We start from the raw sequence: 19465 nt of genomic DNA, 5'->3' as shown, positions 1-19465 counted from the left end.
TGATGATCTCGCTGTATAGCCCCTTAACCCCTTCAGCTAATCGAAACCGTTTGCCTATCCATGCATGTAGTAAATTCGTGCAGGTGTGTAATATGTTGCATGCAGTCTTCATGGTGTTGCAGTTTTAAAGGCCAGCAGCGTATGTTATAGTGGAAAGTACCCTGTGCCACAAACCTAGTTTGCAGGTGTTAGTTAGCACAAGCTTACTTTGTTATTTTCTGATGACTCTGGATGCAGCTGCAGAGTTCTGCGTAGAGAATGTCCCGTTCCTCGTCGCTAGCAGAGTCTTCAGAGTAACTGTCACTCGAGACTCGCAGACTGGAGACGCGCTGCCCCAGCAGCTGCAGTAGTGCCCCCACGTGCAGCATGGCCGCCACGAAGAAGCAGTCCAGGCCGATGACGACGGGCACCTGCGTGAGTGGCACGGCGCACTGCAGTGCGTAGAGCGCGGCGTAGGCGGCGGGCCGCCGTGACCAGTCCACGCCGTGGAGCTGCACCAGCGGCAGCAGCCACTCGTCACCGCCCGCCAGCAGCGGCGACGGAAGCCACAGCAGGATCAGAGCGTAGATGTAGGCGCTCAGTGACACCTGCCGGGTGGAGGCAGCCGTCTGTGGTCTAACAGAGTAGCAGAGTACTGCTGCAAGTGGGCCCTTCACAAATTATGGAGTAGCCATTCCGATAATTTAAATGTCTGACTCTGCTGGTAGCTGGTGCGGTTGGAGGGGCAGGTTGGTGCGGTTGGAGGGGCAGGTTGGTGCGGTTGGAGGGGCAGGTTGGTGCGGTTGGAGGGGCAGGTTGGTGCGGTTGGAGGGGCAGGTTGGTGCGGTTGGAGGGGCAGGTTGGTGCGGTTGGAGGGGCAGGTTGGTGCGGTTGGAGGGGCAGGTTGGTGCGGTTGGAGGGGCAGGTTGGTGCGCTTGGAGGGGCAGGTTGGTGCGGTTGGAGGGGCAGGTTGTTGCGGTTGGAGGGGCGGGTTGGTGCGGTTGGAGGGGCAGGTTGGTGCAGTTGGATTGGAAAATAACAGCCAGCTAGTTTCAGAAATTTATATTTGTCTGACCCATTGTAAAATGTTAATAGACCTCTAATTCTGCAACTGGTTGGCTGTGGTATGGGAAAACTTAACCAAAACGTAAGGTAAGCAGAGCTCAAAGGCTGCAGGGAGTGAAAGTGTAGACCAAAATGAGATTAAAGTTTAAAACAATTTAATTTTATTGAACATTAAAAAACACTTGTTCACTGGTACAAATATATATCACAACCCGCAATAAAAAATTTTAAGCTCCAAGCCTAAAGAGCTGCTGAACATTCACAACTGTAATGTCAGAATGACAACCTTAAGATTCAACATAAGGAGATAATCACGGTCTGATGGACCCAACAGTTTTGATTAATTATTGACCAACACAATAAGTTACTGAAAGGAATGACTTTAATCATTCGGCCAGAAGGGCCAATCAAATATAACCACAAATGCTGTTTTGAAAATGCTACAAGAATGCAAAACCAACAGTTCATTTACTTCGCCAAAGGAGCAGTAAAGAGCAAAAGACAAATTCATGTACCAAAGGTTTTTTATTAATGAAACAAGCTAACAAGATAAAATTAATAACCAAAATGGGGTAGTGATGTCACCATTCGGCTTGAATGGCCTGAATATCAGTAGTAATAAATATTTGAGAATAGTTGAAGTTAGTGAGTTAGCACTTAAAACCAGCCCGTGCTCCTCACCACTAGGAAAAATTTACAATCAGCTGTGCTAGGACCGCCTGCTTTAGCAATATGGCGCAGACCAGCAGAACAACTAGAAACTTCACCAACGTGGCGAATCGTCCACACAGGGCATGACAGCAACTCTCTATAACACATGAAATAAAAAGTACTAAACATTGAAACACATGGTTCAAAATATAACGCCTATCTAGGCAGGAACTCTTAATGACGCCCACTGGACTTCGTAAATCTTCGACTTAGTAAATGTGACAGCCAGTACTAAATAATAATACCACTCAACAAATTGTAAAATACAAGATCGTTATTGTACTTGGGTCAGAATAAAATTTCAACCACAGATAATATTTTAGGTTCAGTTATTAAGGCACAGAGAGCTAACACTCTTTTCTAGTGATAGTTACACTTACCAATATAACAGCAGATCATTGAATCGGGATTTCGGGCACGCCTGATCCTACTAAAATTGCGAAACACCATGGCACACTATCTTAGAGCAAAACACACCCGACGACACGGGCAGAAATTGAGTGAGACACATGAAGTCAAGAAATTCTCACCGTTAGTCCAGAAGGCAGACAAGCATTCGGCGACAGGTTGCAACCAGCACCAACTCGAGTTACGTCAATCGCCACAGTTCCGCCATAGTCAACAGTTGCCACGCCGAGCTTCCTTATCACACAGCCCGTCCAGAACGACTGCCGCCGTCCCGAGTACACACGCTCGTAGCAATCACGTGCGTTCACAGGAAGTCATACCACCTTTCCCGCAACATTGCGCTGCCACACAACCGGAAACTGAACTCCCCGTCTCACTCCGGCAGCAGCACTTTATACTGTCGTCGTCAGCAGGTCTCTTCACAGAACGCAGCGCCCTCCGAAATTTAAAAGCAAACGGACCAATCGCGGCAGAGCAAAGCCAAGGCTCCGCAAGACGACACACCACACCTAGGCAAAGATGAAGATGATACGGTTCAGTTTTCCTATACTGTCAAGTGAAAACATCTGGTAGTGGGTTGCCAAGAGACACACATGCTATGACTCAGCAGCAATAACAACTGATGAGCTCTAGCACAGAAAGAGTGTGTGTGTATTGGCAAACCCGTATATCTCATACCAACTGTTTGACGCAATGTCCAGTTGAAGTAGAGACGCTGTTGGTGCCCGAGGAGGCAGCTCCATGTAGTAAAGTTCATACTATCATAATCACTTAGAACTTAAATTGTACATTCAGTCTACTATTCTTTAGATTCAACAATACACTCTTGTCTTCGTTGCTATATGCTTTTCATTATTGCTCCTGATTATGTGTTTCGCTTTAACAGCATCTTCAGATCAGATCTGTGGTACAGAGGATTAACGTTAACATGATGGAACAATCTTTATATAAACAATGTTTAGAATAATTTTGGTGATACATATATTGATCACATATCTTATAGATAAATAGTATCTAGTAAGCCAACATCAAAAGTCAAACTAACTCTTGCTGTGCAGCATGTCAAGAAGTAAGCGTGTTCATACCTCACATTGCACATTAGCGTAGATGTGCTTGATGCTGTTTTCGTTGAATAGCTGAGCAGATTACTTAAGATTGCACATAATTTCTGCTACTTATTAATTATGATTTCAGTGTACATAAACTTCACATAGAATGTTACACCTAAGCTACACGAATTCACACAAGATATTTAGACTTCAGAAAATACCTGTACGTGTCACATATGTACTCTGTCAGTACTGTTCACTGTCAGTATGATCATTACTGCCACCAGTGATTTTTACTGTCATTGGTTTTTGCTGTCAATTTTACCATTATGTCATTACAATCACCATTGGTTTTCATATGATTCTACGAGGGTTGTTTGAAAAGTTCTTGGAACAGTATAGAATAAAAGTACTTACATCACTAAAACTTTTTTATTTTTCAATGTAGTCTCCTTGTAAATTAATGCACTTCATCCAACGATGTTCCAGTGCCTTGATCCCATCTCGAAAACGAGTTTCCTCCAGGCCTGCAAAATAGTTGTCAACCCCGGTTTCAGTTCTTCGTTTGAAGTGAAACTTCGTCCACCAAGAAAAATTTTCAGTTTCGGGAAGAGATGGAAGTCTGACGGAGCCATATCAGGTGAATAAGGTGGGTGTGGCAACAATCTATACTTTAATTCGTGTAATTTTGCCACGACGATGGCACATGTGTGCAGGTGCGCCTCAAGAGTTGTGGCACCCATCCTGCAGATAATTTTTTCATTCCTAATTCTTCAATTGAAATGTGATATACCCTTTCAGAGTCCCCATGCGGTTTCAGGGATTAGAATAGGCCCAAGGCATCCGTGCCTGTCGTAAGAGGTGACTAAAAGGAGTCTCACAGTTTTTGGCCCTATTAGTCCAGGTCCCATTTTATGGTTTGATCTGGCACTTCCCAAATTCTATGGAAGTGTGGGCCATATGGGGAAGGACGCCTTATGTGGTGTATGAGTTAACCATAGTTCCCTTAAACTCGGTCTCCTCAACTTCTTGTCATAGCTTTGCATCTCCACCTGCAATTCAAGTATTTGGGCAAGGACACTTTCCGGGGTATGTCATCTCCCATTGTCTCCTGTCCACTTTCGCCCCCATGACGGTATTGGATTTTCTGCACCCAATATGCAGCTCGGTAGCCAGTCCATTGTGGTGGGACCGTCACATACCCATTTGGTGGTAGCCCCCTGACAGCACAGGGATCGCACTGCTGATGCCTGAGCTTAAACTCCCCACGTATGTCAAGGAGTAGATGTCTGTCTTCCTGGGGCATCAGGATCTCCGGCAACGGCCATCATGCCAGGTGGCCTATGCTGTGGCGGGGTGGTGCCTGTGGAGAGAGCCCCTGAACGGGGGCGTCTTTGCACATTGCCCTGACACAGCTCCTGGGCCAGATCAGATCCACAATCAGATGATCAAACATATCTCGTCTGACTACGAGCGACATCTCATCATCCTCAACCGGATCTGGTGTGGTGGCGTATTTCCAACGCAGTGGTGGGAGAACATCCTCATTCCAGTGCTCAAACCTGGTAAAAACCCGATTGATGTGGGTAGCTATCGGCCCATCAGCGTCACCAACGTTCTTTGTAATCTGTTAGAACGTATGGTAAGTTGGTGGTTGTGTTGGGTCCTGGAGTCACGTGGCCTACTGGCTTCATGCCAGGGCGGTTTCCGCCAGGGTCGCTCCACCACTGATAATCTATTTTCCCTCGAGTCTGCCATCTGAACAATCCTTTTCCAGGCGCCAACACCTGGTTGCCGTCTTTTTTTGATTTACGAAAAGCTTACGACATGATGTGGCGCCATCATATCCTTGCCACATTATAAGTGGTGTCTCTGGACCCCACTCCCGATTTTTATCCAAAATTTTCTATCGCTCCGTACTTTCTGTGTCCGGTAGTTCCCTCCACATCCAAGTGAATGGGGCTCTGTATTGTGTCCCTATTTTTAATGGCCATTAACGGTCTAGCTGCAGCTGTCGGGCCATCAGTCTCGCCTCCTCTGTATGCTGACGACTTCTGCATTTCCTACTGCTCCTCATGGGTGCATCTCGAGAAATGGGCGCATCTCGAGAAATCTTGAGCACTTGGATGGGCGAGGACTCGGCAAGCTCCATCAATTCATGAGACGTGAAATGTAGTGCTCTATTTCTGGTCGGTTGCAGATTAAATAGGTAACTGTGCTGCAGGGCGGGTTAGTCAATTACAGTGTGAGGGGATCTTCCAGTCTGTAATTTTACTCTAAGACTGTGAGAATGCTCTGTATCTCCTATCAGCATGGAGATAGATCGTAAATTAAGCACTATGCTCAAGGTGTCAGAAATACGAAGAGCGCCGTCTGATATACTTTAATTATGTATGTGTTCGAGAATTAGCAATAAATGGACGTACTGCACAGTCATCAAGCAAAGTGGAGAAGGGGTGGTTTAGCTATGGTACTGAAACTGGGAAACATGCTGTCACATCATTGGTCTGTGTTGAAATTACTGTAAAATTGCTGAAATTGTTCACACAATCAACTGTTGTGTTTATTATTTCAGTACATCTGCTGTGTCCTTTCCATCCACTGGCACACTGTTGGTTACCACATAATGATTGACTGACAACGCTTGTTTGAGTTGGAGAAAGAGTTTTGTGGATGGCTAGCACCGAAACACTGATCGCGTACATGACTGCAATATGAGGAATCAATCGAAACAGAACGCAGAGCCACTAGCTATTTCGTCACTGTGACAGATGAGTTTAAATGTAGATCTCGTGAATCACATTCGGACTGTAGTTTGGAAACCGACGCCAACGCTGCAAAACTCTTCCCATTTCCTTATGTTGTAACTGACTTTATTTAAAATCAAACAGTGTATGTGGTGTGTCATGGTAGGAGCAGTAAAAACATGTCTAGAGGTAGCCCAATTGACCTATCTTCCCTCCAAAATTCAAACTTCCCGCCAGGGGGCCTTGGCAGGGGGGCGGGCACTATCCCGCCATCTTGAGTAGCGGCACTCGCGTCTTCAGCTGACTTCACGGCAGCCATCTTGAACGACGTCAATCGCGTCATCAGCTGACTACAATCGCGCCAGTGTGCGAGGTCGTTTTCTGCAAGATGCCTTGGATCAGAACGTGTTAATGTCAGTTTAGAACCTGACCCAGACCTCGAAGTTGTGACGGAAAAAATAAAATGTTTGGTGGTGTACAAAGCGTGTTAGAGCAGAAAAAAATGTTTCAAACAACAGGACGGGGTCACAGGGCGCGTCTCTTGCGACTTACAATAGTCCTCGGGATACGATCCTCCACCTACGGTACAGGTGATGAAAGTTTAAACTTGAGTGTGCAGTTGATCAAAAGCTGTATATTTAATAGGATCGTCACATGTGCTCGACGTCTGCACGCATGCAGTATTTGTTTCCGATGTATGTTAGGAGAAAGATGTGGTAAAAATCATAGAGTTCTATATCAGATGAAGTTAGTCGCGCTTTTATAGTTCATATTTTTTTTCTCTGTTGGATGTTACAGAATAACGAAGATAGATATGAATGGACGCAGATCTGTAGCACTTGTATGTAGTTTGGGGACGAACCACAGTGCAGTAGTAAAAAATCCCTGCCCTTATGGCAGTTCCCATCTCCATCGAATGGTCAAGGCAACGCAGCTTACCCTGTTTCTATGTGGTTTGCAGAAGGTGGTAGATATATTTTCCCCCGAGTCCTACTCAGTTCCGAGTTAAATTGGAACGATCACATGCGTAAAGATGGAGAAATGGCAGCAGTTGCAAGATGCATGGGGGCTACGTAAAACGAGGTTCGAATTTTACTGTAGCAGATAGGTTCGAGACAGATGACTCGTTTCGAGATATGAGAGTGCTAGAAATATGATTCACTAGTGGCCGTAATCAACAAAGGACTTCTGCATAGGATCCTATGCAGGTATGTGTTTGAATGGGAGGACTTGATTCCAAATCCGAGTATACTCGAGCAATCACTGTCTGTATTCAATGTTACGGTACTTGTCTGGGAAAAAAAACCTCATTCAGAGGTAATGCGGGTATAGCTTTTAACGTGGGTACTTGTATGAACCTCTAGAATCAAGACTGCTTGTGCTGGTTGTGTTTTTTAACATCTCGCTGTTTCTAAGACGAATAAGCCTCTCTTTATAGGACACAGTGGCACCACTCGCAAGAAAACTTATTAGACACGTCTACCCATGGTTGATTTTCGGTCAATATTATTATTTTGTATCATAGGCAATCAGTTATTGACAATGTATTGTACTTAGTAGTAGGGGATGTGTGATGGGTTCGCCTTGTGTCTGCGGCTTAAGAAGTATGTGTTTGCGTTCTGACATGTGCAAAGGAAATGACTATGGCCAGTCATAAGGAAAGTATGGATTTGATATGCAATACTGTGATGACAAACGGAGGCATATGTCAAGTCATAAGAATGGCAAAGATATTTCCATTTCAGGACCTATAGCTGTTAGTAGAGCGTATTTTCGAGGTTGAAGACACATTTGCCGGTTCTCTATATATGAGAAAGACGTTATTCGATTTTGTAGGTTGTTGTTGTCTTCAGTCCAGAGACTGGTTTGATGCAGCTCTCGATGCTACTCTATCCTGTGCAAGCTTCTTCATCTCCCAGTAACTACTGCAACCTACATCCTTCTGAATCTGTTTAGTGTATTCATCTCTTGGTCTCCTCCTACGACTTTTACCCTTCACGCTGCCCTCCAGAACTAAACTGGTGATCCCCCCATGCCTCGGAATATGCCCAACCAACCGATCCCTTCTTCTAGTCAAGTTGTGCAACAAATTTATCTTCTCCCCAATTCTCTTCAGTACCTCTTCATTAGTTATGTGATCTGCCCATCTAATATTCAGCATTCTTCTGTAGCACCACATTTCGAAAGCTTCTATTCTCTTTTTGACTAAATTATTTATAGTCCACGTTCCACTTCCATACATGGCTACACTCCATACAAATACTTTCAGAAACGACTTCCTGACACTTAAATCTATACTTGATGTTAACAAATTTCTCTTCTTCAGAAACGCTTTCCTTGCCATTGCCGGTCTATATTTTATATCCTCTCTACTTCGACCATCATCAGTTATTTTGCTCCCCAAATAGCAAAACACATTTACTACTTTAAGCGTCTCATTTCCTAATCTAATTCTCGCAGCATCACCCGATTTAATTCGACTACATTCCATTATCCTCGTTTTGCTTTTGTTGATGTTCATCTTATACCCTCCTTTCAAGACACTGTCCATTCCGCTCAGCTGCTCTTCCAGGTCCTTTGCTGTCTCTGACAGAATTACAACGTCATTATTTCTTCTCCATGGATTTTAATTCCCCCTTCGAATTTTTCTTTTGTTCCCTTTAGAGCTTGATCAATATAGAGATTGAATAACATCGGGGATAGGCTACAACCCTGTCTCACTCCCTTCCCAACCACTGCATCCCTTTCATGTTCCTCGACTCAATTTATCTGGTTTCTGTACAAATTGTAAATAGCCTTTCGCTCCTTGTATTTTACCCCTGCCACCTTCAGAATTGAAAGAGAGTATTCCAGTCAACATTGTCAAAAGCTTTCTCTACGTCTACAAGCGCTAGAAACGTAGGTTTGCGTTTCCTTAATCTTTCTTCTAAGATAAGTCGTAGGGTCAGTACTGCCTCACGTGTTCCAACATTTCTACGGAATCCAAACTGATCTTCCGCGAGGTCGGCTTCTACCAGTTTTTCCATTCGTCTGTAGATTATAGGGGTTGATTTGGAATCTGCTACATAACCGAGATCTGTATTCGAGAGTGGAAATATCGGTTTCCACACAATTGTCTTCACAGACGTGACAATTGTCTCAGTCGAACGTAAAAACTGTACCGATTTTGCTCATAAAACTGGACTTCGTCTGTTTTCGTGGAAAGAGGACATTTATTATGGTAGGGAGTGTTTTGCTTTATTATAGGAGTCTAGCTGATGTCAAATAAATAATGGAGCGGACGAGACCCATACGAGAGCTCTGCCAGAGCGTCCTACATGACGTGAAACAAAGTCTAAGAAAGAGAGCTGTTGGGGGCCTGACCTCTCATATCTGTAACTGCTATCGGGGCATTTCGGATGGGGCGCCCCATTCAGCCGGCGGGACTTTCGCCTTGGCGTCAGAATGGGCAGGGAGAGTGGCGGCAGAGTAGCTCGATTTCATAGTCTGTGATTGTAGATGGATGAGAAGGCAGTCTTTCACGATGAGGATTTCCCCCCGAGTAGTGTGATGATTTTTTTTATTATTTTTTTTGCATCACTTGTGATCGTGTGTATCGGCTTGGGTTAGGATGATTTTTTAGTAGACATGTGTAGTGAACTCGGACGTCAAACTGCGAAAGATTGTATATGCCTGCAGTAATATATTGTACTTAACTCCTATCTGTCCAACACCGGTATGTGGTCAGTTGAACGTTCCCCCCCCCCCCCCCCCCCCCTCCCCGTAGCTTGTAGGTGTAGCGTAAAGTCTGAGTGCTTCTGTCGCTGGTTTCGAGTGGTATAATTTTTTCTCCAGCAGGATAACACTAGTTGTCAGTTTTGCGATTTTAAGCCGTTCATGTGCAGTGCTATGCATATACTTCGTAATTAGGACCGATCATTGTGATTAGGATCGATATTTTGCGTAAGTATGGAGTGGTATAATTTTTTTCCCAGTAGGATAACAGGAGTTGTCAGTTTTGCGATTTTAAACCGTGCTTGAGCATATAGTTGTGTAATTAGGTCCGATATTTATGATTAATTGCGATATTTGCGTGAGTTTGGAGTGGTATTGGGCAATTTTTTTTAAAAAGCAGGATAAGACCAGTTTTGTGGGATAGTTATTTTTTGTGATTTTAAGCTGTCCTTGTGCAGCGCTATGCCTACAGTTGTCCTAATTAGGAACGATCTTTGTGATTAATTATGTAATTAGGATGGATATTTGGGTCAGTCTGCCGCATCTGGAGTGTTTCCGTGCGTTACGGGGGGGAGGGGGGGGGAGGGAGGGGGCTGCACTTAGTCTTTCCATCCAGTCGAATAAGGGTTAGAGTTGTTGATAAGTTGGATTTTTTACTTGAAGTGAGTGTTTGTGCATTGAATTATTATCGGGTGATTAAGCGTTGTGAGCGAGTTTGCATGCATTATTTCAGTGATGTGTATGGTATGTACTGGTTTATTTCGGTAATTTGGGAGTTGGGTTGTTTGAGGTCATCGGTCTCATCGGATTAGGGAAGGATGGGAAAGGAAGTTGGCCATGCCCTTTCAAAGGAACCATCCTGGCATTTGACTGGAGCGATTTAGGGCAATCACGGGAAACGTAAATTAGGATGAGGCCAAACGCGGGGTTGAACCGTCGTCCTCCCGAATGCGAGTCCAGTGTGCTAGCAACTGCGCAACATCGTAATTTACGAGTTGTTTGCGTCTCTGCACATCAGCGTCATGCATTATTTAGGAGTACTTTCGAGGCCTGTAAACTGTATATAGTGACTCTAAGCACGTTAGGGTGAGTGTTTTGCGTCAGCATCAGCGTAATAAATAAATTAGATGAAATGCGTAGCTAAATAAATTGTTCAAAAAAATAAATATAGTACACTTTCTCCTCTCTCCAGCAGCCCAGTACAGGCTGATTTCTTTTTTCACACCAATTTTCCTCCCCTCCAGACCGCTGGCATGGTGAGTGTTTTGTATCAGCGTAATAAACTAGGTGAGATCCGTAATTCGATGAATTTAGGAAATGTGGTTGGATGACCTTGAAAAGTAGTTGAAACTAGGTATTTGGAAGTGCAGCGAACCCCCTTTTCTTGCCTATACGAATGAGCAGCCTCCAGCGAGGGCGACACCATACTAACCGCCCTCAGCAAAAGTCATGCACATTTTCCGAGACGATGGCAAACACATTTGATGGCGGTAGTGGGTCTAATTGTTTAAATAAAGACTTATGTCCAGAGCTGAATGAGTGCATGTAATAATACGGCTATTAAAACACTGGGAAACGGAAATCTAAGCCTCTTGTGGCGGTAACACAACACTAATGCTATAGGTAGATAAAAAATTTATACAAATATAAAGAAATTTATATAAATATAAAGAAATTTATATAAATATAAAGAAATTTATATAAATATAAAGAAATTTATATAAATAGAAATATAAATTTAAATTTATAGAAATATAAATTTAAATTTATAGAAATATAAATTTAAATTTATAGAAATATAAATTTAAATTTATAGAAATATAAATTTAAATTTATAGAAATATAAATTTAAATTTATAGAAATTTAAATTTAAATTTATAGAAATTTAAATTTAAATTTATAGAAATTTAAATTTAAATTTAAAGAAATTTAACAAATTTATAGAAATTATATTCGAATTGAATGGAAACACGATACTAACTCCCATCAACTGTTAGAGCAAAATTTCGTGAGCAGAGTTGATGGTTGTAATGCGTCCAGTTGTTTAAATAAGGACTTACGTCCAGTGCATGCAATATAGCTATCGATATCTCAGCCTATTGCGGTGGTAACAGGAAACTAATGCTATAGGCATATAATAATAATAATAAATAAATTTAAAGAAATTTAAAGAAATTACATTCGAATTGAATGTAAGCTCATGGATTCCATAGAAATGTTGGAACACGTGAGGCAATACTGACCTTGCGACTTATCTTAGAAGAAATATTAAGGAACGGCAACTCTACGTTTCTAGCATTTGTAGACTTAGAGAAAGCTTTTGACAATGTTGATTGGAATACTCTTTCAAATTTTGAAGGTGGCAGTGGTACAATACAGGGAGCGAAAGGCTATTTACAATTTGTACAGAAAACAGGTGGCAGTTAGAAGAGTCAAGGGGCATGAAAGGGAAGCGGTGGTTGGGAAGGGAATGGAGACAGGGTTGTAGCCTATCCCCGATGTTATTCAATCTGTATATTGAGCAAGCAGTAAAGGAAACAAAAGAAAAATTCGGAGTAGGAATTAAAATCCATGGAGAAGAAATAAATACGTTGAGGTTCGCCGATGACATTGTAATTCTGTCAGACAGAAAGGACTTGGAAGAGCAGTTGAACGGAATGGACAGTGTCTTGAAAGGAGGGTATAAGATGAACATCAGCAAAAGCAAAACGAGGGTAATGGAATGTAGTCGAATTAAGTCGGGTGATGCTGAGGGAATTAGATTACTACTTAAAGTAGTAAAGGAGTTTTGCTATTTGGGGAGCAAAATAACTGATGACAGTCGAAGTAGAGAGGATATAAAATGTAGACTGGCAATGGCAAGGAAAGCGTTTCTGAAGAAGAGAAATTTGTTAACATCGAGTATAGATTTAACTGTCAGGAAGTCGTTTCTGAAAGTATTTATATGAAGTGCAGCCATGTATGGAAGTGAAACGTGGACGATAAATAGTTTAGTGAAGAAGAGAATAGAAGCTTTCGAGACGTGGTGCTACAAAAGAATGCTGAAGATTAGATGGGTAGTCACATAACTAATGAGGAGGTACTGAATAGAACTGGAGAAAAGAGAAATTTGTGGCACAACTTGACTAGAAGAAGGGATCGGTTGCTGGGGTATATTTTGAGGCATCATGGGATCACCAATTTAGTATTGGAAGGCAGCGAGGAGGGTAAAAATCGGAGAGGGAGACTGAGATGAATACACTAACCAGATTCAGAAGGATACATGTTGCAGTAGGTACTGGGAGATGAAGCTTGCTCAGGATAGAGAAGCATGGAGAGCTGCATCCTCTGGACTGCAGACCACAACGACGTAAGCTCTTAGAGCAAAATTGGGGAACATTTTCGAAAAGGATGACAATCACACTTGATGATGGTACTGATTCTAATTGTTTAATAGAGACTTATGTACAGTTCGTAGGAAGAAGTGGGTTATGTTAGTGGAGGTAGCGCAACTGCCCTTTCTTTGGCAGCATTTTCTTACACTGGTAGAGGTAGTCCAATTGATCTATCTTACATCGAAAATTCAAACTTCCCCGCCAATTCGTAGGATGAGGTGACTTAGGTTAGTGGAGGTAGTCCAACTGCCCTATCTTACCGACATTTTTGGATAACGGAACTCGCGTCATCAGCTGACGTCACATACTTGGGTCACGGCCGCCATCTTGGATAACGGTACTTGGGGTGACCTACTTTGGGGTGGTGTCCTCCTTCGGTGGTGGCCCCCCTTGCTCCACTACTCTCATAACGATCGTTTTCTTTACACATGTGATCAGTGTCTTACAAGATTCAAAACTGCAAGCGGTGAACCGTCTAGGCCAGGTAACCTACGGAACAACTTTGTTCTACATAATTGTCCTCTTGTCTGCTACCGAATAATAAACAGTATCTATAGCAAAACTGAAACTGAGAATGTTTAATTCAGATTTTATACGTAAATTGTTGATTTGTATCGTGAAGCAGAGGGACAGTGTAATAAAAATAAAGAAAACAATACGGATTTATCATATAGTGGTAGAAAACGCAATTTTCTCAACCAAAAGCTAAAATAAAGAAACGCAAAACAAACATGTACCAAACATCGCTTCAACACATTGTCGAAATTATATAAAAATATTTCTGTTATTCGTAGCCGGCTGGGGTGGCCGAGCGGTTCTAGGCGCTACAGTCGGGAACCACTCGACCGCTACGGTCGCAGGTTCGAATCCTGCCTCGGGCATGGATGTGTGTGATGTCCTTAGGTTTAAGTAGTTTTAAATTCTAGGGGACTGATGACCTCATAAGTTAAGTCCCATAGTTCACAGAGCCATTTGAATTTGTTATTCGTAAACAAGTTTTGCAATTATCAATAACTAGCTTAGTACTCGGTGTTTCATTCTCAAAGACTGTATGGCCTGCACGTATTTATTATTATTATTATTATTTCTGACAGAGAAGTCAAATACCAATTGCCATAGATGTAGCCTTAAAAACCCTTTAGCGATTCCTTAGTAATAATTTGTTTTCAAAAACCTTCCACCCACTGTTTTATCTCCCCCCCCCCCCCTCTTCGTGGTTGAATTTCCAAAAATGCTGAAAAGCGCATTTTTTATTTTCAGACTGAGAAACAAAATACTGGCTTTTGTAGTTCTAGCTTCAAAGCTCCCTTAACAGCGACATACTTTAAAAATCCCTTTCATCCCCTATTTCGACCCCTTAACAGTCGAAAAATCCGTTACAAATGACTCCTGCAGTATAAGATTCGCATCCTCTCCAAATTTCAAGTTTCTATTCTTGGAGGCTTGGGCTGAGCGATGATGAGTCTTTGAGTCAGTCAGGACACTTCCTTTTATATAGAGACGTAAGAACGTTCTTTTAAGTACAAAGTAACAAGAATTCTACATATTTTTTATGTTTGTTCTTGTGAACTATACTTCTACCAAAAGTACGTAATTGCTTTGCTTACATAACTGGCCAGAAGTTACACGATCAACTAATTTTTATTACTTATAAAATGCAGTTTATGTTCCGTTAAAATATACATTAAAGTGTCAAAGAAACTGGTATAGGCATGCGTATTCCAATATAGACAGGCAGAATACGACGCTGCGGTCGGCAACGCCTATGCAAGACAACAAGTGCCTGACAGAATTGTTGGATCCATTACTGGATGTTTCAGCTGCTGAGAATTTTTCCGGGTTGTATGGCCGTGGTCCATGGAACTCCTCAATCCCTGACGTTTCGTCCAAGGCTACATTGGACATCTTCGGAGGTACTCCTGGTTGTGCTGAGTCTTGCTGACTGACTAGTCTGACGTCGAAGAGTGGCCTAAATACTGTGGAAAGTGGGCGTGGTCTAGATTTCACGTGGTAGCAGAGATAAACCTTCTCAAAGATAAAATTTTTTAACTATCGATTATAGTACATCAAAGATAAAAACTTCTAATCGATTCTGTAGCACCGCAGTCCATAATTTTAACAGAAAATAACAATCCATGCAACTCAGTGATACATGGACTGTGGTGCTACAGAATCGATGAGAAGTTTTTATCTTTGACGTACTATAATCGATAAAATTTTTATCTTTGACAAGGTTTATCTCTGCTATCACGTGAAATCCACACCACGCCCACTTTCCACAGTATATAGGCGGTTCTTCGGCGTGCAACTCGTCAGTGGGCAAGACTCAGCACAACCAGGAGTATCTCTGAAGATGTCCAACGTAGCCTTTGGTCGAAACGTCAGGGTTTGAAGAGTTCCATGGCCATACAAGCCGGAAAAATTATCAGCAGCAGACCCATTACTGCTTCTACAATTGCAGGTTATCAAGATTTAAGTGACTTTCAACGTGGTGTTACAGTCGGCACATGAGCTAAGGGACACAGCATCTCAGAGTTAGCGATGAACTGGGGATTTTCCCGTACGACCATTTCACGAGTATACCGTAAATATCGGGAATCCGGTAAAACATCAATTCTCCGACTTTGCCAGAAAAAGCTCCTGCAAGAAGGGAACCAACAACGACTGAAGATACACAATGGACTAAGACTGAATGGTGTGCGGGTCTAATCATAACCGTCGTTGTGGTACCGCTCATGGAAAGTCAATGCACTGTCTAAACGTTTGGTTTTATGCACATCCCTCAACATTTTCGGGAAACAAACGTGCGCACAATTTTCGTTAATTCAAGTGCTCGGTCACAATGCCATACAAAACACTATGAGAAACATTAGGAAAGTCATCCCGCAAGGAGGAAACCGTAAAGCATCTGTTTTATCTCACCTTATTGTCCACTTCCTGCACCAAACTTTCATTAACGACCGAAGGACGCCCACTCAGTTCTTCATCATGCACGTTTGTGCGGCCATCTTTAAATGCTCTCACCCACTTTCTTACCATTCCATCACTCATAATGTTTTCTCCGTAAACTGCACAGATCTCACGATGAATATCGATCGCTTTTAGGCCTTCAGCATTAAGAAATCTTACAACAGCCCGTACTTCACAGTCGGCGGGACTCACGATTATCGGAGGCATCTTAAACACTCAGTACATAACGTAAACAAGGAAGAATCAGACTGTAATGGCGTCAGTGCGTAGATTAAGGTACAGGCCTTCATGTCAAAATAAAATTACGGCATATTGATAATTTTTACTTATGGATCGTCTGACAGCAACTGAATAAATCACAATTTCAGTGCGATACGCGTTTCGCCTTTATTTTCTGCAAGGCATCATCAGTGGCCTGGAATATGTACATACGTTTTCTATTTAATTTACATTTTTGTCACTGTGCCTATAGGTTATAAACAGTTCTGGTGGTTCGTACTTCCTATTAAGTAGTAATGTTTTGAACAGCACTTACAGGTTGCGTGGACAATGACATGATAAAACAAAAACTCTTACCCTTTCACCTTCTTGACACACACACACACACACACACACACACACACACACACACACACACACACACACACACACACACACACACACACTCGCGCGCGCGCGCACACACAAGAACATATCACAGATACTTCAATAATTACACTCGAAAAATTGGCAATAACATTCGATCTTTCGCAAAAACATTTGACAGTTGGCAACAGAAATCAAAAAATTGCATTGAAACAAGCGTTCAGTTCATAGGGCTGTGGAGTGTGGGGGAAAACCGCAAATTAACCGTAAATTAAGAAGAAAAACAACACCAAAAATGCAACAGCAGTGTAATATGTAAGAAATTGTCCATGCAACCTTTAAGTACAGTTCAAAACATTACTACTTAATAGGAAGTACAAACCACCAGAACTGTTTATAACCTATAGGCGTAGTGACAAAAATGTAAATTAAATAGCAAACATATGTACATATTCCAGGCTACTGATGATGCCTTGCAGAAAATAAAGGCGAAATGCGTATGGCACTAAAATTGTTTTATTCAGTTGCTGTCAGACGGTCCATAAGTAAAAATTATCAATATACCGTGATATTACACGCAACTGAGGAAGACAGGACTACAAAAGTTGAAGATGTCAAAATAAAATTATTGAGATATCTTAGCACGTCTTCGCGCCGTTTTTGCTGTACCTACGCGCAGAGATTTTGTATAGCTGAGTGTTGGTCTGTAGAGGAGCCTTTCAGTGCTGTTTGCGTGACATTTTGTGATTTACCCAAATTTATGAAGGAAAACGTAAAATTGGAACGAGGAGAATATTCCAGTTTGAAACAAAAGGAGCCATTTCTGCAGTAAAATGGATGGATAACCGTCCAGTCACTTTCCTGTCCTCAATTCATGACCCATGAGAAACAGCAACAGTGAAAAGGATAAACAAGGATGGTACTAGTACAGAGATTTCTTGTCCTGAAGTTGTGGCAGAATACAACAAAATAATGGGTGGTGTCGATAAGTTTGACCAATTACGAGAAAGGTATGCTATTGACAGACGTTCTGTAAAATGGTGGCACAGAATATTTTTATTTCCTGGTAGACGTTGCTGCAGTGAACAGTTTTATCCTGTGGAAAATAAGTAAAAGAGAATGTGGGCAGCACGATCAGCTCACATACAGGATTCATCTAGCCAGACAATTGATCGCTGGCTTCTCATCCCAAAAAAGGCGTGGAGAGAAACCCGTCTTTCTGGCAAAAAGGGGTAAAGTACCTGAAGATTTTCGTCATGTGGCTGTAGGGGAGCATCAACCCATCTTAGGAGAAACCTACTGGACGTGCCGTCATTGCAGTACCAATGCTGCGAAAAAGAGCACTCGCTGTGTTTGTACATATTGTCAAATACCAGTTTGCATAGACCCATGTTTCAGAAAATTTCATGGCGAGTAATTGTGAACAATCATTGTAACAAGAGAAGTAAACTTATCAAATAATTACCGCCTATGGAACGTCTATTTTCCAGTCGTCCCAGGGCAAGGAGACCATTTGGGATTCGAGCCAAGCATTTGCTTGAGTCCCTTGGTGTGGAGTGTGTGGCACCCCAACTCCAGGGTTTTACCCGCCTGCCTCCCTATGTGAGGATTTGGAACTGCGTCAGGTCTATGTCTTTTAGCCGTTCTCCTTGTTCACTGTCCATCTTCGTCCCTTCACCACATGTGTTCCTGTTTCTATGCGTTTGGGTGCTGATGACCATGCTGTTTAGCGCCCGAAAACCTCCAACCACACACACACAGTTGTTTTTGTCATTTAACTCCAAGGAAGCGCAGTGGGAAGAATACTTACCACCTTGTTGTGTGACGTCACTTTCAATGTTGGAGCAAATTTGATATTCTGTATGATAAATATACCTATCTGTTAACTACTATCTGCTCTTCTTTCATTAAAAAAAACCGCTCAATAATTTTGCCCACGAAAGGGTTAAAAAACACGCCTCGTAGTGCAACAAAAGTAGCAAACCGTAGTGACTGCTACTAAATTGCACGTGGTCCTCGCACATACCGTCATCCAGCGCGCCCATCGCCGAGCGGCCTCCAGCTCGGGGCAACCCCAGTCCCGGGACTCCATTAGCTCGAGGTCCCGCACCAGCCGGTAGAAGGCCCGCCGCTTGCGGAAGAAGAGCCCTGCCTTCAGCACCCCGGAGCTGATCTCGAGGGTGTGCATCAGCGTGTGCGAGATGCCCGCCACGTCGCCGCGCGCAGAGTACACGCTGAGCAGGCAGACTGCCACGTAGGCGGCGCCGCACAGCTGCACCAGCGCCGCGTACACCAGGTAGGGGGTTCCGCGCGCGCGCGGCCAAAGCCCGCCCAGAGTCAGGTAGCGCACGTGGCCAGCCAGCGCGCGGGTCCCGCCATTGTGTTCCTCCCCCGACCGCGGTGCTCGACCTGACGGCTCCTGCGACGAAACCAAAGACGAGCTAGCAACGACCGTGCAATTTGGTCTTACAGCACATACACTACTGGCCATTAAAATTGCTACACCAAGAAGAAACACAAATGATAGACGGGTATTCATTGGACAAATATACTAGAACTGACGTGATTACATTTTCATGCAATTTGGATGCATAGATCCTGAGAAATCCCCAGAACAACCACCTCTGGCCGTAATAACGGCCTTGATACACCTGGGCATTGAGTCAAACAGAGCTTGGATGGCGTGTGCAGGTACAGTTGCCCATGCAGCCTCAACGCGAAACCACAGTTCATCAAGAGTACAGACTGGCATACTGTGACGAGCCAGTTGCTCGGCCACCATTGACCAGACATTTTCAATTGGCGAGAGATCTGGAGAATGTGCTGGCCAGGGCAGCAATCGAACATTTTCTGTATCCAGCA

At 43.1% G+C, this 19465-nt stretch overlaps 1 protein-coding gene across 1 annotated transcript; it reads right to left on the bottom strand.

Annotated features, from left to right (window-relative positions):
* Nucleotides 1–203: 203 nt before the first annotated feature.
* On the bottom strand, nt 204–19094 carry LOC124718714. The gene is made up of 2 exons (XM_047244334.1): nt 18630–19094; nt 204–587 (listed from the first exon to the last, which is right to left on the bottom strand). The coding sequence occupies exons 1-2, from the start codon at nt 19092–19094 to the stop codon at nt 204–206; spliced, it is 849 nt and encodes a 282-aa protein (XP_047100290.1).
* Nucleotides 19095–19465: the final 371 nt, after the last annotated feature.

The sequence above is a fragment of the Schistocerca piceifrons genome, chromosome 10 (assembly GCF_021461385.2).
Source record: "Schistocerca piceifrons isolate TAMUIC-IGC-003096 chromosome 10, iqSchPice1.1, whole genome shotgun sequence".
Taxonomy (NCBI): Eukaryota; Metazoa; Arthropoda; class Insecta; order Orthoptera; family Acrididae; genus Schistocerca; species Schistocerca piceifrons.
This window is presented reverse-complemented; position numbering and strand designations above follow the sequence as displayed.